The sequence below is a fragment of the Tachysurus vachellii genome, chromosome 19 (genome assembly GCF_030014155.1).
Source record: "Tachysurus vachellii isolate PV-2020 chromosome 19, HZAU_Pvac_v1, whole genome shotgun sequence".
NCBI lineage: Eukaryota > Metazoa > Chordata > Actinopteri > Siluriformes > Bagridae > Tachysurus > Tachysurus vachellii.
The window spans coordinates 1,592,501-1,617,421 of record NC_083478.1 but is presented as its reverse complement, the minus strand read 5'-3'; the positions used below and the strand labels follow the sequence as shown (position 1 = coordinate 1,617,421).

Here is a 24,921-nt window from a genome sequence, read left to right as displayed (position 1 = left end):
CGCTTATTTTGGGGGCGGGGCTACACGTGACGTCACGTGACGTTACCAAAATACACGTGGGGCAGTTCCCCTCATTGTGTTGAGTGTTTTGATATGTCACATGTCCATGTTGTGCAAATTTTTTATTTTCACGTGATGACACGGTGACCAAAATACACGTGGGGCAGTTCCCCTCATTGGGCTGAGTGTTTTGATATATGACATGTCCATATTGTGCTCATTTTTGATTTCGCTTATTCTGGGGGCGGGGCTACACGTGACGTCACCAGTATACCCGGTGGGGTGCCAATACTTTTGGCAAAAAGTGGCTACTGAGGGTTTGGACATTTCATGTCAATACTGCAGTCATTATGGGATTCTACTTATTATTATACTGCATAGAACACAGGAGAGAAGCCGTGCCTGAGCTCTGCGCACGCTGCGTGTGTGAAAGCTTAGAGGAATTTTAGGAATTCCCCATTCAAGTCTATGGGACGTTCCATCGTCGACTACGGGAAAACCGAAAGTTCCGTCGGAACGCCGAGTCCGGAACTTTGTCCGGAGTAACGTCCTAAAGAACCTGTCCGAGTTTGGTGTAAATCGCTCGAAAACTTGCGAGTTATAAACCTCCAAAATTTATAATGGAAGTGGATACGAAAAAAGGCCACTTTGAGCTTCCGTACCGAGAATGCCGGAATTCCGATTGCTTAGAAAAGTAGTAGCAATAAACTTCAGACCAGGGTCTACGACATATCCGAATTTGGTGCATGTGGCTCGAAAGCTCTAGGAGGAGTTACTCTTGATAAATTTGTGGCTAAGAATAATAATAATAATAATAATAATAATAATAATAATAATAATAATAATAAGCTTATAAAGGAAATCAGAATGTTGGCTTCTACAAAGCCAACATAATTAGAAGTAATAAAGTAGTACAAATAAAATAAGTGTAAGAAAAAAAAATTATAAGATACAAAAATGTAAAATATGGAAAGAAATACATATGCAAAACAATAGAAATTAATCAACAAACACAAAAAAATAAATAAGCATAAATCATATTAATAAATAAATATAAAAACAACTAGAAATAAATATTTCAATGTTTTTATTTAAAGCCAATTTGGTGTTTTATTCCTCTAGGACCACATCAGCATGCCAATAATTGCAAATATACAATTTTTGTTTTTTTTATGACAGAAGGACATCATATTTTTTATCTTATTAGTGAAACAGCCATGAGATTTTACTGACGTCAAAGCAGCTATAAACCATCATTCCTTCACCAGCCCCTCTTTTTCTCTCTCTCTCATCAAGTTAATACTGTAAACTCCTTAAAGTTCAGATTCACTGTTTACAGATTCGATTAGATGAAGCGCTGACACTAGAACTCCAAAGATTAAAGTGGGGCCGTGTGTTAGCCTAGTGATTAAGGTGTCGGGCTACCAATCATAAGGTTGTGAGTTCGATCCCAGGTCCACCAGGATGCCACGTTGGGCCCCTAACCCTCAATTGCTCAGTTGAATAATAAGAAAATGAGATCATGTAAGTCTCATTCCTGGAAATGTAAATATTTCTGCTTTTAGAAAATGTCACCGCATCAATGATTACGGATGTTTACATGGAGCACATTCCCCAGAACAGAAACATTAACATGTCAGAACGAGCGCATTGATAAAAACCTGTGCTACTGTCGAAGCTGCTGGTAGAAACTTCAACACCTTCTGACCAATCGCAATCCAGAGTAACCTAATGTAAATAATGTCTTTATAATAAACTTATATATGCTATTTATGGACATACATACATTCAGCCACTCTTCTTCATTTCTGTACAGTCATCACACACTGAGTCCCACCTCCACATACACACACACACACACACACACACACACATACACACACATACACACACACATACACACACGCACACCACATTCGACCAATCCCCAAAGTGCATTTTTCAAATCTGCAGAAAGGGCAGGGACGAGAGAGCAGGAACTCAGGGTGGACAAGTTCAGTTTAAAACATGACCGTCATGCTGCAGTCTGATGAAACTGAGGCACCCTGTTTTGTCACAAGGAAGTGTTTTCATTCAAGTTTCAAAACTCTCTCAAAAATTTCAGCAAGTTAACAAGGAAACCTTGTTCAGCGTTTTAACAGGTGGTTACTACAAAAGAACAGTGTTTAAAAAAAAGAGAAAAACCTCTGAAAATGTTTTGCACCCGTTACACCCCGACTTATTAGTGTAATTGTATAAAATAGTCAGAAGTTTTTTGGCACATCCAGAAACTAATATTTTTTTCTGTTTTTTTTTATATAAATACTGGAACAAATAGTTATTCAAAAGGCTTCATGATGTCTGGGTTCTCATTAAAAATCATTTGTTGTTTTTTTTAAACGTTCAAAGCTTAAAATAATTAAAATAATCAAAAAATGGCATGAGAGTTCATAGCAAATATAAACAATTTGGCTTGTTTGCTTGATATTATTTATTTTTATTAATATTTATGGAGTGGTTTGTATCAGAGATGAACTGAGTCTAATAAATTTCAGCAAAGCAAAATAAATCAATCAAATAGTGAAGCTTGCTGTATCATGATACCTTCAAGCTTGCTCTCTTTCTCTCTCTCTCTCTCCCTCTCTCTCTCTCTCTCACACACACACACACAGACACACACTTAGGCTCCAGTCTTAAATATGTGTGTGAAAGGTGAGTATAGATCAGACTGTGTTCAGACATGTACAGGATGTCAGACAACAACGTCGTAAACATAACCAGCTGATGGCTGACTTCAGGTTTAGTAATGAACAACAGAGTTTAGTTTAAATTATAATTCCGTCCTAGATGTCCAGATGAGTGTGTATGGACTGATTAAATGCAGGAAGGAAAAAAGGATGATAAACATATCCAACTAACAGAGTGAATATTAATGAATAAGTGATCATCATGTTGGACAACTATTTAACAGTTTCAAAAGATATTTAAATAGCTTTCAGCCTCGTATTCATTTCTGGGGTAAAATGAAGCATGTTGACATAAATATATATAGTATAAAAAACTAATATCATATTAGCCTAATATATATTTATTATATGTATGGTCCAATGCTATAATTCACTGGATTAAGCTACAAAGTTATACAGTTTTAGTAGTTTCATAAATATTGTATTATTTATATAACATTTTTAATAAGTAAATTCTATTTTTTTAATTTTCTAATTTAACCATTTATAAAAACAACATCTACATAGTAAAAAAAAAAGTGCTAGTGAATTGTTCGTAGTCAATTTTTTTAGTTTTAACATATTAATATATTTATTGATATTATGTGTCATTTATTATCTGTTAGTAAACAATAAAAGTATATTTTTATAAAATTATAATTCATTTGTTCTGTAAAATTAATCTCTAATATTATATATAAAATGGAATTTTATTTGCAGTTCTGACGATTTATTTGTTCATAATAGGATTTAGTTTAGTTGTAGTTTAGTTCTCAGGATACAGAACTTCTAAAGAATGTCAACATAGAGGTCTGTTATTCTATTGGCTGGTGAAGTGCTACATACATACCTGAGTCTGTGATTGGCTGAAACACTGCTGTGGTGCGTGAAGCCCCTCCTACTGTAAGGAAAAGTGGGCGGACACAAGCAATATTTACAAACAGTGTTTAAAGAGACAGAAGTCACTCTGAGCTGCTGGGACAGACCAGGGTCAGGAAAGCAGAGGAAAGGAAAAATCTGTTCAGTTCTTTAAGTTTGTTTTGTATTTTTGTACATTTTTCATTATTCTCCTCCTTTTGTGACTGTGTCTATTGTATAAAAATACAAAACCAAATCAAAGCGAAAAGTTTGTAGCAACACTTCAGCAACAGAGTCAGTTTCTTAGTGCTAATAATTAACATTAATGTATAAAAATTCTTTACATCCCTAATATTAACATGTAAGTGTTTTGCTGTCTTGAGTTTTTTTAACATCCTGATATCTCAAGTCTGTCATATAGTGTAGTGTAGTGCAGTGTAGTGTACAGTAGTGTAGTGTAGTGTACAGTAGTGCAGTGTAGTGTACAGTAGTGTAGTGTAGTGTACAGTAGTGCATTGTAGTGTACTGTAGTGTAGTATACAGTAGTACAGTGTAGTGTAATGTAGTGTACAGTAGTATACTGTTCTAAAAGTTCAATATACAGTCATTATATTATATACTGTACACTACATTACACTACAGTAGAGTAGTGTAGTGTAATGTAGTGTACAGTAGTGTAGTGTACAGTATATAATATAATGACACTACACCAATACACTACACTACTGTACACTACACTGCCCTGTAATGTAGTGTACAGTAGTGTAGTGTAGTGTACAGTAGTGTAGTGTAGTGTAGTGTAATGTAGTGAAGTGTAGTGTAATGTAGTGTACAGCAGTGTACTGTAGTGTAGTGTAATGTAGTGTACAGTAGTGTAGTGTAATGTAGTGTACAGTAGTGTAGTGCAATATAGTGTACAGTAGTGTAGCGTAGTGTAGACTAGTGTAGTGTAGTGTAGTGTAATGTACAGTAGTGTAGTGTACAGTAGTGTAGTGTAGTGTACAGTAGTTTAGTGTACTGTAATGTAGTGTAGTGTACTGTAATGTAGTGTACTGTACAGTAGTGTACAGTATATAATATAATGACTGTATATTGAACTTTTAGAACAGTATACTACAGTACAGTACAGTAAAGTACAGACACTATGGTACACTACACTACTGTACACTACACTACACTACACTACACTTCTGTACACTAGTAGTATACTGTAGTATACTGTTCCAAAAGTTTAATATACAGTCATTAAGACAATGTGGCAAACAATTCAACCTTTTGAACAAAACCTCCGCCTAAATAATTGCTATATCATGCGTTTTGAGATGCTGTGGCTGTAAAGAGTGATTATTTAAGAGTAAATGAATAGGTTTTGCTGTTCTCCTCTGACCTGGCTCATCAACATGGTGTTTCCATCCACTGATTTGGTGTTTGTTGCTTTTCACCACATTCTGTTTGGGGAAATCCCAGGACATCAGCAGTTTCTGAAGAAAACAATAAAACAGCTCATCTTGCACCAATACCCATGCTCCATATCACTGAGATATTTTTTTCCCCTTATTTTGATGTTTTATTTACTAAAGCAATTGCAATTTTTAATGAGTTGTTTTGTGCTGACACATGATTGGTTATTAGGGTGTTTGAGTCAATGAGCAGATGTTTCCGTTAAAGTGGATGGTGAGAGTCTATAATTATACTTATATCAATACTAGTACTGATAATAATACCGCTAAAACTTTATATTAATATAAATATCATTCTTTAAATGTGACACCATTATAAACAGAGGTAAGTTGCTGGGCTCCCCCCCTCCCCTCCCCTCCTCTCAACTCCCCTCCCCCTTTCTCCTCTTTTATTGTGCACGAACCTTGTGTAACATCGTGATTGGCTCAGGAAGCTGTTGTGGGCGTGGCGGTGGGCGGGGCCGTGTGCGTCATTGCGTCACGATCAGCTGTTGTGAGCTTGTACGCTGTGATCCGAGGATCAGCTGGGCGAAGCAATAACAGCCAGGACAAAAACAACACAAATACATTAATGCACCAGAAACAGGTTTCAACAAGCAACAGGAAAAAGCCTGCACTTTTAAACCGTCGTGTAGTTTAAAAGTAATTTCTTCTAAGAAGAAAGTGTGTTTTTATTGTTATTCTAATTATTTCCATGTTAATGTGATCCTGGTGCATTAACACTACCTCATACTGAACCTGGGGCTTTAAGGCTTTTGTCGTGCTTTTTACTGTTTCGTCCACACGTTTACACGTTTTTTTTTTGGTGCTCCAGCAAAGGCAGGTAAGAGATATTTTTTTTAATCCCTTTTGTTGTTGTTTTTGTGGTCTGTATTTGTTTCCCCATCACATCCTGACCTCGTATATAATACCATAACATTCATACACTTTGGCTTTTAAATATGTATTGATCCAGAAAATGTCCAGATATTTTCCCCTACATGGAACATCATCTGCAGGCGACCGTTATGATGCCTTTTATAGCGTTCTTGTGTTGCCTTATAATAACCTCATCTCACTTGATCCTTTCTTAATACCTTCTGCACCGTTTCCTACAAAATCCTGATCTAATATTAATCGACCTTATACTTGTTTTCTTTTCAGTGTGATGTTCAACATTTATGCATGAACACTCCTTATCTCCCTCTATATATAGGCACAGAGAGATCTTATAACACGTATATAAAATCTATTTATACAGCTATATGTGTATAAATGTAGAGGTATGTGACCTGTGTGTGTGTGGATTACTGGTCAGCTGTAATACGGTTTATCAGAGCTATTATTGAGCCTTATAGCTCTGAAGAAAGTCCAGCAATGTCACATTACACATGTAGGAACATTCAGACTTCAAGTATCTATCCATTTATCCCTCTATCCATCTATCCCTCTATCCATTTATCCCTCTATCCATTTTTCCCTCTATCCCCCATCCCTCTATCCATCTATCCCATCATTTATCCATCTATCCCCTATCCATTTATCCATCTATCCATTTATCCATCTATCCGCATATCCCCCTATCCATCTATCTGCCTATCCATTTATCCATCTATCCCCCTACCCATCTACCCCCCTATCCCTCTATCCCTTTATCCCTCTATATCCTGTTTTTTTCCCCAACAGAAATGTAAACAAAGGTTGCTGCTGTAAACGTTGCCCTCATACATTATTTTTCGAGTCTATTACAACCTAGAAAAGTGATTTTTCCTAATCATCATCCACAGTGATGAATGTTTTGCACCATTTTTGTTCCTTTTTTCTCTCCTCTGTCTTTTTGTCCTGGGTATTTTTCCGTCCTCTAACCTCTTGAAGGCGGAGCTAACTGCGCCAATGACGTCAACACTTTGCGCCGCCCCACGACGCCCCGCCCACACGGACGCTTTTGGCTGAATCCCAAATGGCTGCCTGTGTTGTGTTTTTGAACAGATATAATACAGTATTCCTAATGAAAAATGTCTGTATTTACAAGGTTTTAAGGACAAAACTATACTTTTTATTCACAGGAAAAAAACATTACAAATAAATGTAAAGATTACAGAACTACAAAAGCACCATTATTGACAAAAAAAAAGCTAACCGATAACAGCTAACCAATGTTATTATAATTTTGTTTTGTTTTCAATTTAAAACTTGTCATAATGTATTATCAACTTTCTTATCTGTACAGTTAAACGTCAGACATAGTGATACCACAGCAATATAAAACAATTATACTCTTTATATGGCATTAAAGTATTCATTACAACCACATTTTGTCCCCTGCAAAAAAAAAAAAAACAGACAAACAAACTACCTTATATGTATTTTCTAAATAAAGATTCATTTAAAAAAAAACAACATGAATTCTAAATGTAATCCACCGGCTTGCTGTTTCTACATCTGTAATGAAATTCCCAGACCCTCGAGGTCCCCGGACCTCATCTGTAATTCTAACCATATGTAGTGCACAGGGTTAAGATTTTGAAAATTCAGCTCCATACTCTGTATAACGTACCCAGTGAAATGTATACTGAGTTTCCATTATAGCCGGTATCCTGGCGTATCTATTGGTCTAGAAGCTGCCTTTCCCTCTGTTCCTGCCTGTATAAGTGGACTGTGTAGGGAACAAATTAATAGTTAAGTACTATTTGTCCAGTAGGGAGCTTTGTGTAGTGTATAACATTGCAAGCGTCTTCTATCTAGTGTCTACTAACCAGAGTCTAGCGATTGTCTGACTGGTAGTCATTTTGGATTTGGTTTCACCCTTTGTATATGAGAGCTATATAGGTTATGAGATTAGTAAGTGTACATGACGTGTAATGCTATACATTTTGTAATTGCATATAGAGTTTATACTGATTACCCAATTTCTATAAAATTAATAGGGTCTTAACTAATGCAATGAAGAAATATGGAGCTGACATAAGTGCACTACTTAGAGTTTAAACAAAATGATATCGTGTAGAGTATAAACACTGAGGTAGACATTGAGAGCGGTTGCTAAGAGATTAAAACAAACAGCAGCCAAAAAAAGCAATTCCAACCACACCTGAACATTTTTTTAACCAAACTAACCGGGTGAAGTTTAAGGGGCGTGGCTTTGTTAGTGATTTGATCATGTTAATTAGATCGATGATGTTCACAATTGCAGTGTTGAATAATTTTCCACAACAGCAGCTCCAAGAGCACTAGATTATTTTCACTTCATCACTCGTACCAGTAACTCCGCTGCATCACACCACTTCACTGTTGATTATTTTCCTATAACAAATTAATTATCATTTATACAAAAGACTAAAGGATTCATCTTCCTGTCCTGTTTTTGTGTCCTGTTAACATGCCTTTGAATCAGGAAGTAGCATTCTAAACTCTCTGTGTTCTCTCATGGAAATGTGCCTATTTTAGGTCTGTGCTTCTGGTGCATTTTTAATTCCCTGGATATTCATATACGGTATAAAATAAACCCAGATCAGTTTTAATTCCAAGTTTATATCATGGTAGAACCTAAGCCACATCAGATGTCTGACTTTCCGAGCGAGATAAGGCATATACACTGAGCGAGTGCACTGACATGCCCATGCAAATTTAGCAGGGTGTGGCTGGAATCTGTGTGTGGTTTGAAAAATATTTGCATCTATTGATTTAGTAGGTGACTTTGTGACTAAACAGCTGAGTGACATGCGCGTTTCTCAAGTGCAGAACCTGACATGTATATCTGATTTCCTGCTCAATTATTTGTAATATTCAGGCATGAGTCATGATTTAGCTTCAATACCTGGAGTCACTTCCTCTCAGGAAATTTCTTCTGGGTGTCTGGTTTCTTTCTCCACAAGTAACCTGGATGATTTTTATTTTCTTCATTGAACATTGTAGGGAAAATGTCTGTTGATAATATAGAGATAAAATAATATTTATGGAAATATCTCCCATAGAAAGGGCACTAAATGGGGAAATGGGAATTAAGCAGAGTTAATTAGAATTAACCCAAAATGTTCATACGAAATAAACTAAAAGTATCCATAATGATGTCATTGTTCATAATTATGCTTAATATCTAACTTCATAACTTCTCTTAATTAAAAGTTAGCTGCACTTCAAATCTAACAAAATAAATTTGAGTATCTTGATTTGCAAATGGGGGGCACGGTGGCTTAGTGTTTAGCACGTTCGCCTCACACCTCCAGGGTTGGGGGTTCGATTCCCGCTTCCACCTTGTGTGTGTGGAGTTTGCATTTTCTCCCCGTGCCTTGGGGGTTTCCTCCGGGTACTCCGGTTTCCTCCCCCGGTCCAAAGACATGCATGGTAGGTTGATTGGCATCTCTGGAAAATTGTCCATAGTGTGTGCCCTGCGATGGGTTGGCACTCCGTCCAGGGTGTATCCTGCCTTGATGCCCGATGACGCCTGAGATAGGCACAGGCTCCCCGTGACCCGAGGTAGTTCGGATAAGTGGTAGAAGATGAATGAGTGAATGAGTGATTGCCAATTGTGCTCAAGACTGAAAAATCCATCAATACAAATCAGTCGAATGCTATCACTAACCTTTAATCTTAATCTGCATCTCTGGAAATAGAGAACGTATGTAATCCAACTCAAAGTTGGAAGCTCTTCAAGTTTTATCATTTTCATCCACATTTAAGAGAAACTAAAAGTTAACAGAATGAGCTTTCCTGGTTCATCTCAAGCACCAGACAAACATGGGCATTGTTCTGAAAATTTCACCCAGTGGACATTTCTGTCAAGTTAATATTTTATCAGTTGTAGTGAGGTTTATTCAAGACAATGTTTTACATAACCAAATTTATTCAAACATACTAATGAATTTGTTGAGCAATAAAAATACGGCTTAAACACCATCAGGTCTAAGAATATTTGTGGAGAAGTATATTTATATAATGTACATATCAAAGCATATTAAAGCATTTGTATATATAATGCTTACCCATGCACATGGTATATAAATTAAATGTAGCTTTAATGAATAAAATACTTGTACTGTATAAGACTAGAAAGAAAGTTCTATGTATAGATAAAGACTTTGTTAAAAGGTTCCTACACAAAAAATCTCTAAACAATTTTTTTTACAGTTTTAAAAAGTTTTAAAATTTAACAGTTTTAAAACGTTTAAAAAATTGTGATGCTTTTCTAATATGAATGAAACCAATTTGACATTGAAATTCATATGAGTTATGTTTTATGTTGTGTTAATATAGTTCTTCTGTTTCTTCCTTCTTTGTCTCCTGCAGGCCTTTGCAGTAATAAAAAAGACTATAAACTTGCACTTCAAGAGTTAATCGACTCTTTCAAGGTTCCTTCCACCAACAAGGGCTTGACAAGAAAAGACACCAATAAGACACCGTGCTGGTTCTTCAAACCTGCCACAGAAGACCATCAGCATTATCAACTGTAGATCGGCGCCTTTTTCAAGACAAATTCCAAGGCAGCTCTCCCTCAGGATATCTCAACAACCTGCCCTTTGACCTTCAAGGCAACCATGTTCCAGCGACTGAGCAACCTGCTGTTCGGAGCGGTGGAGGACGTCTCTGCCGAGATCAGTGGACCCAAGCCCTGTGTGTCCGAGGTAGACGATGAGGGATGGCTTCTGGTCAGTGTACCTGGTGAGTAGGAGGATTGTGGATAGTTAATGTAATTAAATATTGGTTGTGGAACCAACAACAGGATTTATTGGTCATCACGGTGGTGCTAGAAAGTAATAATGCATTCAAAACCCCAGCATGTTCACTACTTGGTGCAGTGTTTCATTCCACCAATGATACAGTGAATAGAGTGTTCGGTTTGGGACACACCCACAGTGTGCTGTTGATGAAGAACATGTCATGACTGAGTGGCCATTTTGTTTATGACAGACTACAGCCTGTTCTCTGACTGCAAGGAAGGACATTCATGTGTGAAAGAAAGAAAGAAGGAAACAACGTTTAGTCTGATATTGTGAAAAAATATCACAGACGCAATTCATGAAACTAATGGCAGTGTTTTTATGTCTTATGTTGTTTTTCTTTTCTTGTTCTTTTCTTTTTTTTTCTTTCTCCCGTCTCCCCATTTTGATTCGGTTCCTCCCACTGCTGTGTGTTTGTTTGTGTGTGGACCTTTTTCGGCAACCCCTACCTGCATGGCTTTATTTACTCTTGTTACCCCTGCCTCTACTTCCCTCTTTCCACCCTTTCCTTTTATCCTGCCCCGCCCCGGCCCACCTGCCATCAGGTGACAGAAACTGTACCACATTGAGTGAGGATGGGGCGGAGGTCCCGTCGATAGCACAGTCTCTTCCACATAGTGAATGTCAGAGGGTGGAGTCTGGATGTGATATAGCCACTCCCCCCTCTTGTACAGGTGACCCCGCCCCTTTCTCATGCAAACGGCGCAGGACTAGAGCAGGCCGCTCCCAGGCGGTGTGTCCACCCTCATCTCGTTCCCTTCGCCCCCGACTTTCTCCCGACTCTCCCTCCCCTCTTGGGTCAGGCGGAGCGAATGCGCTGTCTGACCCCACCTCCTGTGGGTTGGATGAGAGCTGGTTCATCACTCCTCCACCCTGTTTCACTGCAGAGGGAGCGCCAGCTGAGGCCAGCCCCATGGAGGACTTGCTCATCGAGCATCCTAGCATGTCCGTCTACGTCTCCTCGTCCAACCTGGAGCAGAGTACAGCCAACATGGCTGACAGCGTGAGGTAAGCTTCACCCTCATCTTACAAACAATCAGTATTTTTGTGAATAACAAGATGCTACAGGTGACACTTTTGAAGTGTGCGATGCATAAGTTTGGATTTAATACACTAATACAGTCAAACAGCTGAGAAATCCAGTCTCTCAAACAAGCAACACCACACACACACACACACACACACACACACACACAAACACGCACACAAAGGAAGTAAGAAGATGTAAATAGTGAGTGCATTGGGATGATGGATGGATGGATGTATGGATAGATGGATGGATGGATGGATAGATAGATAGATAGATAGATAGATAGATAGATAGATAGATAGATAGATAGATAGATAGAAAATAAATTCATTAATATAAATGAATATAATGCTGAATAAAAGATGAAGAAAGAAGAAAACAAATAATAAAAGAAGGCAAGTTGATTGATTGATAAATAAATAAACGAACAAACAAATAAATGCTGACTAGATGAAAAGGTAAAAAACAAAACAAAGAAAAGTAGGAAAATAAAATGAATGAATTTACACAAGAAAGTGAGATTGTGATGAATTTCCTCTTCTCCTGTCTCTCTTTCTCTCTCTCTCTCTTTCTCTTGGGTTCTCAGCAGGATGACTGAATCCACCCCTGCCCCCGTTCCCACTCGGCTGGTGCGAGGATCGGCATGTCAGGCGGTTCCTCTTGCCAAAGTGACTCAGGTGAGCCGTGTTCAGAGGGCCAAAGCCCGCGTGGAGCGCCGTCACCTGGGCCGCGGTCGCATGCAGCGCCAAAACCGCGTCCGCCAGCAGATCCCTCGCACCGTGGCTCACACACGCAGCTCTTTCCTGCACCAACCGTGCCAGCGCAACCTCTGCCACTGAGCCACCCGGATCCCAGAGTTTCATCACCACGTTCACCAAACCTCCATCATCCCACATCACCTATCATACCAAGACTTCAGCATCCTCCACCAAAGCCCTCATTTTCCGCTAGCGTTTTCACGTTACTCCAATCACCGTCAGGAGTAGTTTTAGTTTAAATGCCTAAAACCAATCAGTTAAAAATGGTCAAATCATTTGTTTTTCCGATTAGCATTCGATTAGCATCGCGCTGTTTAAAATAGAATCAGCATTCGCTGGTGTCTCAAAGGTGCCGTTTACAATCAGCCATCTCACACGCAGAAGAACACGCAAATGGATAATGTCAAACAGTGCATACACAGAACACTGTTGGGGAAGAAACCAAACAAGGGTCTGAGGCTAACTTCTCATCCTTTATTTGCTTTCATTTGTGTTGGAAAAGTCCAGATTTCTCCATTTGTATTTTTATTATTATTTTCTATAAGATTTCTATAAGAGAGAAAATAACCACAGTGGTTAAAATACATGTTGCAAAATGAACCATCACATCAGAGAGAGAAAATTCAAATTTCTCTATTTTTAACGCTAACTTCTAGTTTCTGATACAGAGAAAAGGGCTTTAACAACACAGAATGGCAAAGTAGGTAGAAGAAGGTGAAAGTAAGGATAAAACCGATTAAAGAGTGATGGATGTCGATGGAGAGTTGAAGAGAGGGTAAATAAGTAGGTATCGTAGCCCACAGCATTACCGTAGCACCTTTAAGGGAAAATCCAACCTTCTATGGGTTTGAGTAGAATTTATTTTTTTATTTTTATTATTTTTTTTGTTTTTGTTATTTTAATTGATTGTAGATTGGATTTTGCCTTAAATTTCTTTGATGATTTTGGTGCCTCTTTAAACAGTTTGGACCAATTTAAGGTTAAGAAAAAGAAGCGATCAGGACTGAATAATCATGACTGGCTGAGTTAGCAAGTACAGTTAGTTCTATTTATCAAATCTCACCCAGTTGCAGGCATTTCCTCCACTGATCTGCATACTTCCTGTTCACGTATTTAAAATAAACCTTTAATGTCCAGGCCAAAAAGAGGAGTGTAAATCTGTCCTCATCAGAGCCTGTGTGAGGCTGCTGTGGGTTACAGGGTATGTTGGATCATAGAAGGATAAGGATAAAGAAATTGCAACGCCTCCTATAGGTGAACAGATAAATGATAAACGATGCAGTACCTTGATGGTTAAATCCTCGACTCAAATTTGGTGACATGAACGCGATGCAAATGAGCTCCAGATTCTAGTTTTTACCGCAAATGATACGAGGAAACAATCAACTGTTCCACCTATAGGTGTCCTCGTTACAGAATAGAAGTGACTCTTTATTGTGTTTTGTTGCATTACGTTTAGATCATGTTCTTTTCAATGTTCACTTTTTAAGATCATGTTCTTTTAAAGATGCCTCAGACCCTTGAACTTCTCTTCATTATATCAACACTCAGTGTCAGACCTGCATCTAAAACCCAGAGCTTAGCTAAAGGAATCACTGTGACCTTATTTTTAGACACAAAAGGTCTCAAATTCCAAATGTTACTCACAGAAATTCCTCCCGGTGAACAAACAAGGCCAGCGCTAGGCTTTCACCTTCACCTAGCATGTGGGCTGGAATTGGCAAAATGGTCAGAAAATGGAGTTTTAATTAAGCAGTATAACCTCCACATATAATCTTAAACTGAGGCAGAACGATACCAAGCCATTCCAGTTATCCAAAATGGCCACCCCATGAAGTCAGGGTCCCACATGATATACCTTCAATACTCGTTAGCTTCTTACATTAGCCGTGTAAAGGCAAACATCTGACACCACTGATTTTGCAAACTATTAATGTTTAATTTATTCCATTACGAGCATCGTGATTGGTCTACTGGTCCGTCTCGATGTCGATGTTGTGTTTTTACATATTTATATCACCGGGATGCTTTGTAACTCCTGTGTGGGAGAGAAATTCGATCTGTGTGTGTCCACGTGTCCACATGCCGAAACCATCCCGTTCATTCAGTCAGTCTTACTGTCCTCTGTGGGATCCTCTGCGTGGCGCTCCGACTTACGTGTGTATCATCGATGCTGATTAGATTAACTATGGTGCTCAACATGTTTGACTGTTTGTAAAATTTGACTCGGATGTACGTTTGCACTGTCTTACATTTTATGGTGAATTGAGGTCTGTTTGTTTTTTTTTTTAGCTGCGTGCGAATTTATTTGTTTATTTCAAGTCTCAGTACGAACGACAGGATGACGTTAATGTGCATGAGTTTGAAAACAAACTATTTTAAATTATTCACATTTACATATGATATGTATGTATAATGCACAGCTCTTTACAGTACAGTGTTTGAGTGATGGGTGTTTTATCTAAGTTTGAGTTAAACACATAGAAGTGAACCTAATTCTTACTTATTTTTATCCCCGCCATTTTTAAAGCCCTGTTCTAATCATTTTCCTTTGTTATACCTGCAGGTAATGGGCTATAGAGTCATAACCTGACCACTGAGATTGTCTGCACTGTCAGTGGGACATAACTTAAGAAACATTTAAGAAGCGACTTAAAAAAAAATTAAGAAAATCAATTAACTAAAACTAATATATTCGTATATTCCAATCATTTTCCCCCATATATTTTATTTTTCTTTATTTCTAAAGGGATTCTGTACACACCATGTTATTCCTGATGGATGAATGGCAGAGATGGACCTTTTTAACGATGTCATCAAACTAGGGCACTTCTTGCCGAGGTAGCAAACTGATCAAGGCGGAGTTGTGCGAGTCTTGGCTCAAAGTCATTTTGTCCATTGGGCAAACGTTAGGTTGACTTTCATGTCGTTTGTTGGGTGGCAGCGTTGTATAAATTTTGGGTGGCATTATTGGTCCAACACTTCTCCACTGGGGTTGACAGATGTTCAGTCACCTTCAGCTCGACTTTTCCAGAGTTGGGCCAAAGTAAAGACAAACAAATTTCCCCATTGAGCCAATATTATGTCCACCAAGCCAACTGTTAGCCACCTTTAGCTCCACAGAGCCAGTGTTGCTCCAGAGTTGTTATAAAAGTGTGCCTTGGCCAACATTGGGGCAACTGCTGTCCAGTGTTGGCAGGGTAACACTTTAGGGTAGCACTGTTAGACCCGATATAGCCACCCTATAGTAGATGTCAGTTTGCCACCTGGGTGTGTTTTCTTTCATGTGTCCTTTACCAAGGTGGTGCTTCTCGCCTACTGTGTCAGTCCATACAGAGGTGATGCTACATCAACGTAGCAATTAAACCTAATGGGAGTGATGAGGTCATCCACCCTCTGCAAACATCCATCACTGTTTAGTTCCCTTCTATTTTTAACACTCAACCACATTCTCTCTTTTTTTCCTGTCGTATCTCATTTTTGTAGTTTTTTTTTCGTGTGTGTATGACTAATGAAATGTGTGTGAATATAGGGAGCAGTGTGTTACACCTCAGGGTAGCTTGGGGTTTATTTGACTGTGTAGCTGGTGTGATGTGAGACTCTAGACTGGGTGGGTAATAAAAAAAAAAACAGATTAATGAATTAAAAAATATATAAATATATCTATCTATATATTTGCTTGTATTTTCCCTTATAATTAGATGCAAATTTTGTTTTATTCACTGTTCGTGTTCACGATTGATTATATTGTGAAAAATGAAGGGGGTGGACCATCAGACAGCGAGACTGCACTCCACTGTTTGGTTCCTGTGCCCTGAAACTATGGCAGCTTTTTCACAAGGTGGGGTTTTACCTTCACTACGGGGGGTATCCTCTCTGACACATACACCCCCTTTCAAAAAAAAAGTACAAATAGATTATATTAAAAATGGAATAATGTATCTGATATCTATGGTGATCGTGCCTTTCACTATTCTGCATGGTGTTTTGTTTTATTATTTTAATTTTTTTTGTGATTAGCTGACTTTCTATCCTGTCTGTGTGGGCACTGGTCCGTACGCAGTAGTAGAGACCTATGCAAAATACAAGGATGGGGTTCCAGCATCCATTCAGAAATGCAGGTACCGGGTAAAAAAATACAAAATAAAAAAAACTCTCAGGATAAAACGTGAATTTTGTGTCTTTTTCTTTTTTTCTTTCTTTTTTTTTTTAAATCACTAGGCACATGGTATTGTAGTAATGTAATAAAGCATAAAATAGTGGTGTTTAATGGTGTTTTTATGGTGATACCATAAAATTTAAGTTAATTTATCTATATATAAATTAAATAAATATAAATATTCAAACTTTAAGATTCAAATAATACTAAATTTGCTTGGAAGAAAACAAGTTTACATATAAGCATATATAAAAATGTAACACTTATACTGAGTATAAAATATTCAAAAGTTGTACAAATAAATATTAATGAATATTAATGTTTTATAACTCGCTATAAAATACAAAAGTGCATTTATGTTTAAGAAAGCAAAAAAATTGCAAAAGGTAAATATGCCATTGTCAGGAACAATAGTTGGAGACAAAATTAAACGAAGCATTAATGTAACAAAAACAGGATTATAAGCAAGAACATGGACATCAGAGAAGTAACAAACCACAACACGACAAAGCTAAACAAAAAGAAACACAATTAATAGGGAAGTTAAAAAGCATAATGATGCAGGTGAAAGTGGTTAGTGTGGCATGAAACAATCTCATGGGATGATGGGTAGTGCAGTTAAATGATTGTAGGAAGCAAATAAACAAAGAAAAACCGCAGTATACGTTAATTTTAAAATATTTTGTGATATATATTAAATGTATTTTTCAAAAACAAGCTGATGCATCCTGCCTGAATCTATTAGACCATGCACTCATGATCTCACTCACTCATTTACTACCGCTTATCCGAACTACCTCGGGTCACGGGGAGCCTGTGCCTATCTCAGGCATCATCGGGCATCAAGGCAGGATACACCCTGGACAGAGTGCCAACCCATCACAGGGCACACACACACTCTCTCATTCACACTACGGACAATTTTCCAGAGATGCCAATCAACCTACCATGCATGTCTTTGGACCAGGGGAGGAAACCGGAGTACCCAGAGGAAACCCCCGAGGCACGGGGAGAACATGCAAACTCCACACACACAAGGTGGAGGCGGGAATCGAACCCCCAACCCTGGAGGTGTGAGGCAACCATGCTAACCACTAAGCCACCATGCCTCCCTAGACCATGCACAGTATCCATAATTGTGTTAGTATAAATTTTCAGATTAAAATAAAGGCTTAAGTTGCTAACAGTAATGAACACCTCCGGTGTAGCCCTGTGTAAAATGGAGGACTAAACCATAACCTCGAATTAAAAGAAATGATTTGACTTAGTATAAGGAGATAGCGGAATAGATTTATATTACATGAGAACGTGCTTATGATCATATATCTTTATGGTGGAAAGCTTTAGGCCACGTCTTGTAGCTGATGGAAAAAGGAACACGATTCAGTTTCAGTATAAAACCATGACAGGTTTTAAAGACAGGTTTCGCACAGAGTCAGAAACCACATCGACAAGTCTGAGGCATTCTGTTAACCCACACACACAAAATAAAGTTCAGTTTGGAATGACTTGTCTGTGATGTATTAGAAAAGATTATTTGGAAACAGGTTCCCATCCTCCTGCACTTCAGCTTGTAAACCTGGTTTATCAACGTGATCGGCGCGGCCTTTTTTTGCACAAGCCGGTCACACTTAAGCTGGATCTTTTATAACAGCGGGGGACACAAAAGCTCGTCTCTGTAGATTTCACGTAGGACGGCGTCCCCACCCTGGACACCGGAGAACCTGAAATGTGAGTCAATTGCAAGAAAACAACCTGTTCTACAGCTCTATTAGACTGCATACAGTTACAGCTAAAGAGACACAGATAAGGTTGGAATAAGTTTTTTTGGGGGGGGAACAAATAGATGTTTATTTTCCTCTCCAGGTTTCTATCATTTTATTCTCTACAGGAGATTTTAATCACCACCAGCACCATACATATATAACTGTATAATAGTATATAGTACTATTAGTGTTAGTGTAATAGTGTAATAGTGTTTACAGGATAGTGTGCTGAATTCTTCATTAAAAATGTCACTGATAAACATTAATTAAACTTTAATTTAAATGACAGGCAGGTGACTGTTTTCAGTATATTATTATTTTTATTATTATTATTATTATTGCTGCACATTTTGCTAACACACATGTAGTTTGTCTTATGTGGATTATAAAAGCTTCCCTGACGGAAAGATTTATTATTTATTTATTGTGGAGATAAACTAGGCTTCACTTCCTGGTTTGAGACTGTGGCTGAGGATTGTGCGCATGCGCGGTCTCAAACCAGGGCTTGATGGTGATCTAGTAGCTGCCGGTTTGTTGTTGTTGTTGTTGTTAATACGCGATGATGTCCGGATCCTCAGCCGAGGCTGTGGGCAGTTACCCAGGGGGTAAGACAGCAGATAAGGATGCGGGGCAGGAGACGGCGCTGGGCAGCGCTTATTCCCCGGTGGACTACATGAGCATCACCAGCTTTCCCCGTTTACCCGAAGACGACGTGACGGCTGGAGAAAGCGGCCTGAAATCACGCAGAGACGAGGACAATATCCTGGGGGAACAGGACACAGGTGTGTGGTCCACCTGGACCTTCATTAGAAACATATAACCATCTATAATATATACAGATGTTCAGTTCCTCAGCAACCTGACAATAAACTGATCATCATAAGACTCGTTAAACAGGATCAGGCTTCAGAAAGAAACCCTTTAATTCCTGACCTTAAAGAAAATAATCATAATGGTCCATAATTTAGGGTGAGTTGAGATACGTTGGGAAGGTTTTAATATTTCCGGCTTGACTGAGATTTATTTCCTTTTAAACAGAACAGCATCTGTAACACGTGACTGCTGTCGGCTCTGGGAAATCCTTCAAGACTTGATTAGTGATATGTGAAGAATAAAATGATATGCTAAAGATAAGTCACATCCTAAAGATAAGTCATAAAGATAAGTCACATCCTAAAGATAAGTTATAAAGATAAGTCACATCCTAAAGATAAGTCATAAAGATAAGTCACATCCTAAAGATAAGTCACATCCTAAAGATAAGTTATAAAGATAAGTCACATCCTAAAGATAAGTCATAAAGATAAGTCACATCCTAAAGATAAGTCACATCCTAAAGATAAGTCATAAAGATAAGTTATATCCTAAAGATAAGTCACATCCTAAAGATAAGTTATAAAGATAAGTCACATCCTAAAGATAAGTCATAAAGATAAGTCACATCCTAAAGATAAGTCACATCCTAAAGATAAGTCATAAAGATAAGTCACATCCTAAAGATAAGTCACATCCTAAAGATAAGTCATAAAGATAAGTCACATCCTAAAGATAAGTTATATCCTAAAGATAAGTCATAAAGATAAGTCACATCCTAAAGATAAGTCACATCCTAAAGATAAGTTATATCCTAAAGATAAGTCATAAAGATAAGTCACATCCTAAAGATAAGTCGCATCCTAAAGATAAGTCACATCCTAAAGATAAGTCATAAAGATAAGTTATATCCTAAAGATAAGTCACATCCTAAAGATAAGTCACATCCTAAAGATAAGTCATAAAGATAAGTTATATCCTAAAGATAAGTCACATCCTAAAGATAAGTCACATCCTAAAGATAAGTCATAAAGATAAGTTATATCCTAAAGATAAGTCACATCCTAAAGATAAGTCACATCCTAAAGATAAGTCATAAAGATAAGTCACATCCTAAAGATAAGTCACATCCTAAAGATAAGTCACATCCTAAAGATAAGTCATAAAGATAAGTCACATCCTAAAGATAAGTGATAAAGATAAGTCACATCCTAAAGATAAGTCACATCCTAAAGATAAGTCATAAAGATAAGTCACATCCTAAAGATAAGTCATAAAGATAAGTCACATCCTAAAGATAAGTTATAAAGATAAGTTATATCCTAAAGATAAGTCACATCCTAAAGATAAGTCATAAAGATAAGTTATATCCTAAAGATAAGTCACATCCTAAAGATAAGTCATAAAGATAAGTTATATCCTAAAGATAAGTCACATCCTAAAGATAAGTCACATCCTAAAGATAAGTCATAAAGATAAGTCACATCCTAAAGATAAGTCACATCCTAAAGATAAGTCACATCCTAAAGATAAGTCATAAAGATAAGTCACATCCTAAAGATAAGTCACATCCTAAAGATAAGTCACATCCTAAAGATAAGTCACATCCTAAAGATAAGTCATAAAGATAAGTCACATCCTAAAGATAAGTGATAAAGATAAGTCACATCCTAAAGATAAGTCACATCCTAAAGATAAGTGATAAAGATAAGTCACATCCTAAAGATAAGTCACATCCTAAAGATAAGTCATAAAGATAAGTCACATCCTAAAGATAAGTCATAAAGATAAGTCACATCCTAAAGATAAGTTATAAAGATAAGTCACATCCTAAAGATAAGTGATAAAGATAAGTCACATCATAAAGAAAATCATATTCTAGAGAAAATGATATCCTAAGGAAATGTGTTGTGCACTTTTGTGAAAACTGACACACAAAAGCGTGAAAACTGTTTTTGTGAAAACATTTCAGTGGCTTGTTGTGCAATTTGTATGGTAGGGAATTTTCTGACCGTCACTTTGGGGATTTGGAACAATACAGTATGTTTGGGAATTCTGGTGCAGCATGTTTTGGAACTGTGCCGAGATGCACTGTTTGGGAGTTCGGGACTGAATGGTAGGGAATTTGGGAACAGTATTTGGGAATTTAGGGACCCGTTTTGGGAATTTTAGATGTGTTTGGGAATTTGGGACTGTGCATTTGGGGAAAATTGGGCACATTTGTATTTGGGAATTTTAGGAAATTGGCACAACATTTTAGGGTTGTACATTTAGGAAAATTGTTGACGGCATTTTAAAACATTTTTTGGAATTGAATGGTAAGAACTTTTAGTAAGGTGAGTATGAACATTTAGGACAGGATATTTGGGGAATCCAGGAAGCCGTGCTTGAGAATTTTATTAGATTAGATTCATGTTTTTGTGTTTTACAAGATCAGACCATCTCTGTTTACACAAACTGTGCTAAAACCACGTTTGGTCAACTCACCTTGAGCCTTCTTCAGTTATAAACATGTGTACATGATTGGACTTAACCTAGTAGAACACTGTATTTATATACGCACCATAAATATGCCTTATATATTCCTTTTCCTACCTGAAGCTGTTTGGGGTCAGCTTCCTGTTTTGATCCTGACCACTTCCTCTCACATGAATGAGCTGAGTCAAGTTAATCTGTCCCTGAATTCACAACAAGAGGAAATCCTGGAGTGTAGATGTTTCTCCATGACTCTGACCCATCACTCAGGGATGTTCTTCATCTGTTTTTGTACAGGAACTGACCTTTACCTGGCAGGACGTTTATCATCTTGCATCATCTTGTAAATGCTATTGAAATATTGTTTGTAATAAGAAGGTCTTGATTAATTTTCCCTAACAGATACAGAGACTCAGTATCCTCCTGCTTGAACCCCGCTTGAACGAGTGTCCACCATAAAGCGTATTTATTTTTGCCCTTTACTTTAATTCCATGGCAGTATTTGCATAAGGTGTGGTGACTAATCTTTAACCACTTAACACTGATGCGTAAGTAAGTGCTCCCTGTGCTCAGCCTCTTCTCGAACTTTATAACTTATTCAGATCTGCATAGATACATACATACTTTATAGATCCCAAAGGAAACACAGAACATTATCACAAAACACACACAGATACACACACACACACACACACTATTGATTAAATCAATTAGTTTTTATGATGGACTAAATACTATGGGGGGGGGGGGGCACAGTGGCTTAGTGGTTAGCACGTTCGCCTCACACCTCGGTTGGGGGTTCGATTCCCGCCTCCACCTTGTGTGTGTGGAGTTTGCATGTTCTCCCCGTGCCTCGGGGGTTTCCTCCGGGTACTCCGGTTTCCTCCCTCGGTCCAAAGACATGCATGGTAGGTTGATTGGCATCTCTGGAAAATTGTCCGTAGTGTGTGATTGCGTGAGTGAATGAGAGTGTGTGTGTGCCCTGTGATGGGTTGGCACTCCGTCCAGGGTGTATCCTGCCTTGATGCCCGATGACGCCTGAGATAGGCACAGGCTCCCCGTGACCTGAGGTAGTTCGGATAAGCGGTAGAAGATGAATGAGTGAGTAATGAACACTGTTGGAGAGCAAAAGCTGTTTTTTGCCTCTCACAAGAAGATTATCATTATTATTATTATTTTATTATTTTTTATTTACTTACGGTAGAAGATGGATGGATGGATGTTCATGTTCAAATGCATTTCCTATTATTACATGATTAATAACATTATTATTAGTAAATGAGGATGTTTTCTTCACAGAGGTTTATTTTACGTTCATGGAAGGAGTCTCCGGTGTCTCCAGTTTTCAGGACAGAGTTGTTTACAATTTGTGGTTTCTTTTACACGATCAGTGTGAAACGTCTTCATAAGGCAACGCAGATATGTAAATATGCGTATGATGCGTCCTCAGACCCGGACCTGTTCCTGAAGTCGGCGCGTCTGCAGCGTTTGGCCTCGTCTGCGTCAGACCTGGCCAGTCATGACGCGTCCCCTCTGAGAGAGACGAGACACGACCCGCTGGCTCAGGACTGCGCTTGTACCCGTGACGGACTCACCGTCCTCATCACTGCCTGCCTGACCTTCGCCACCGGGGTCACTATCGCCCTCATCATCCAGATCTATTTTGGAGAACCACAGGTATTTAAAAACACTCCTCAGATCCTGAGTGAGTAATTAAACACTAACAAACTAATCAGTATTCATTCGCTCGACTTTTTTTCTTTGTATCTCACATACTTGTTCGAAGCATTTTATGTCTTAAAAAGACTGTATTTGAGAACTGATACCTTACGGGAGCCAGAACTGATAGCCACTGTTAGACGTCTGATTTTGTGCGATAATATTACAAAATTGTATCTGAGTTCTAAAAACGACTCCCGGTGATGTCTCAGATCTTTAATCAGGGTGCGGTGGTGACGGATGTGGCTCGCTGCACTTCTCTGGGCTTCGATGTTCTCGGCCAGCAGGGTTCCAGTGTGGACGTTGCCATCGCTGCCGCTCTCTGCCTGGGCATCATCCACCCTCACACCTCGGGCATCGGCGGGTACGGAGCGTCAGCCTACATCGCTGTCTCTGTACCGCTGTACTTTAATCACTGTGATCAGAATATTAGGTACGAGCTTCTTTAGTTCAGAGTGAACATCTGTCCCGTTTCTGCCTGTACAGAGGAGGAGTAATGCTGGTCCACGACATTCGGAAAAACGAGAGCCGCATCATCGACTTCCGTGAAATGGCGCCCTCTGGGTTACAAGAGGAGATGCTGCAAGACCTACGGCAGAAGGTAAACAAGTGCAGCGGATACATCTGGTTCGGTTTTGCTGTTGGATTCGGTTGGGTGTGTTTTCACATTGCACACGATTAAATGAGCTAAATAAAAACTTCCTTGGTCAAAAAAAAGTAATGAGAGATTTCTATAAACGTAAACAACCCACGTTTCTGAGGCTACAGATCTGCCCGTTGGTTCAGTTTGGTTCTGTTTAGTGGCTCACATCTACTAACAAACTACTGCAGACCGGAACAAATGGCATGATTGATTCAGAACCTGCAGGTGAGTCGACTAAGAGTCGAATCAGAGTCAAATCGCTTTCTCCCAAGCGTGGAAAGAGCCCGTAATGCTTTCCGACCTAAATGCGGCTGTTGTGTTCTCACTGTGTAAAGAACCGCACTGAGCACGAGGACACACGACGCTGTATATCAGAATTCTGACACCAAACAAACAGCTAATGATTATGGCTCAAGAGTCGAGTCTGAAACCGACTTTCCCTTGAGCCTGAAACTCAACCATCATCCTCTGAGCTGTTGAATTCATCAGTAGCAAAAGTTATTTTGAAGATGACTGTGACTGAGCAACGCTTCGTTTGTGACCGAGCGGAATGCGACATGATCATGGTTATAAATCTTACTTGCTCAGCAGTTAATCTGCTCTGATAAGAGTGTTTGTGTTGTAGGAAGTGTTCGTTAAACTTGCTTTGTTTGCTCTTCCAGCCAGGTCTCATGGTGGCGGTCCCAGGCATGCTCAGTGGACTACATCAAGCTCACCAGCTCTACGGGAAGTAAGTTCACAGTCAATCTTTGGCTGAATCCCATATGGCTTCCTGTTCACTATTCCGTCTCACTACATGTCCCTAGAGTTCCTTGAACCTAATTTACACCTTTAGCATG

General features: G+C 38.6%; 2 protein-coding genes across 7 annotated transcripts in view; both read left to right on the top strand.

Moving 5' to 3' along the window:
- The first annotated feature begins 5,507 nt into the window (after positions 1–5,507).
- Positions 5,508–12,739, top strand: LOC132861818 (tumor protein p53-inducible nuclear protein 2). 6 transcript variants are annotated; one of them, XM_060893391.1, is made up of 5 exons: positions 5,508–5,846; positions 6,878–7,001; positions 10,289–10,660; positions 11,265–11,727; positions 12,336–12,739. In XM_060893391.1, the coding sequence occupies exons 3-5, from the start codon at positions 10,537–10,539 to the stop codon at positions 12,586–12,588; spliced, it is 840 nt and encodes a 279-aa protein (XP_060749374.1). In that variant the 5' UTR covers positions 5,508–5,846; positions 6,878–7,001; positions 10,289–10,536; the 3' UTR covers positions 12,589–12,739. The 6 variants fall into 6 exon arrangements, with proteins under 6 accessions (XP_060749374.1, XP_060749377.1, XP_060749375.1 ...); XM_060893394.1 differs by lacking the exon at positions 6,878–7,001 and having other exon boundaries at positions 5,510–5,846; positions 11,394–11,447; positions 11,478–11,727; XM_060893392.1 differs by lacking the exon at positions 6,878–7,001 and having other exon boundaries at positions 5,510–5,846; positions 11,265–11,447; positions 11,478–11,727.
- Positions 12,740–18,930: 6,191 nt separating this feature from the next.
- The window catches only part of LOC132862379 (glutathione hydrolase 7), a 14,477-nt gene continuing 8,486 nt past the window's right edge, over positions 18,931–24,921 (top strand). The window contains exons 1-5 of the mRNA XM_060894368.1: positions 18,931–19,214; positions 23,171–23,397; positions 23,652–23,803; positions 23,926–24,040; positions 24,745–24,812. Coding sequence (XP_060750351.1) covers positions 18,992–19,214; positions 23,171–23,397; positions 23,652–23,803; positions 23,926–24,040; positions 24,745–24,812 — 785 coding nt within the window. The 5' untranslated portion in view covers positions 18,931–18,991. The remainder of the gene's footprint in view (positions 19,215–23,170; positions 23,398–23,651; positions 23,804–23,925; positions 24,041–24,744; positions 24,813–24,921) is intronic.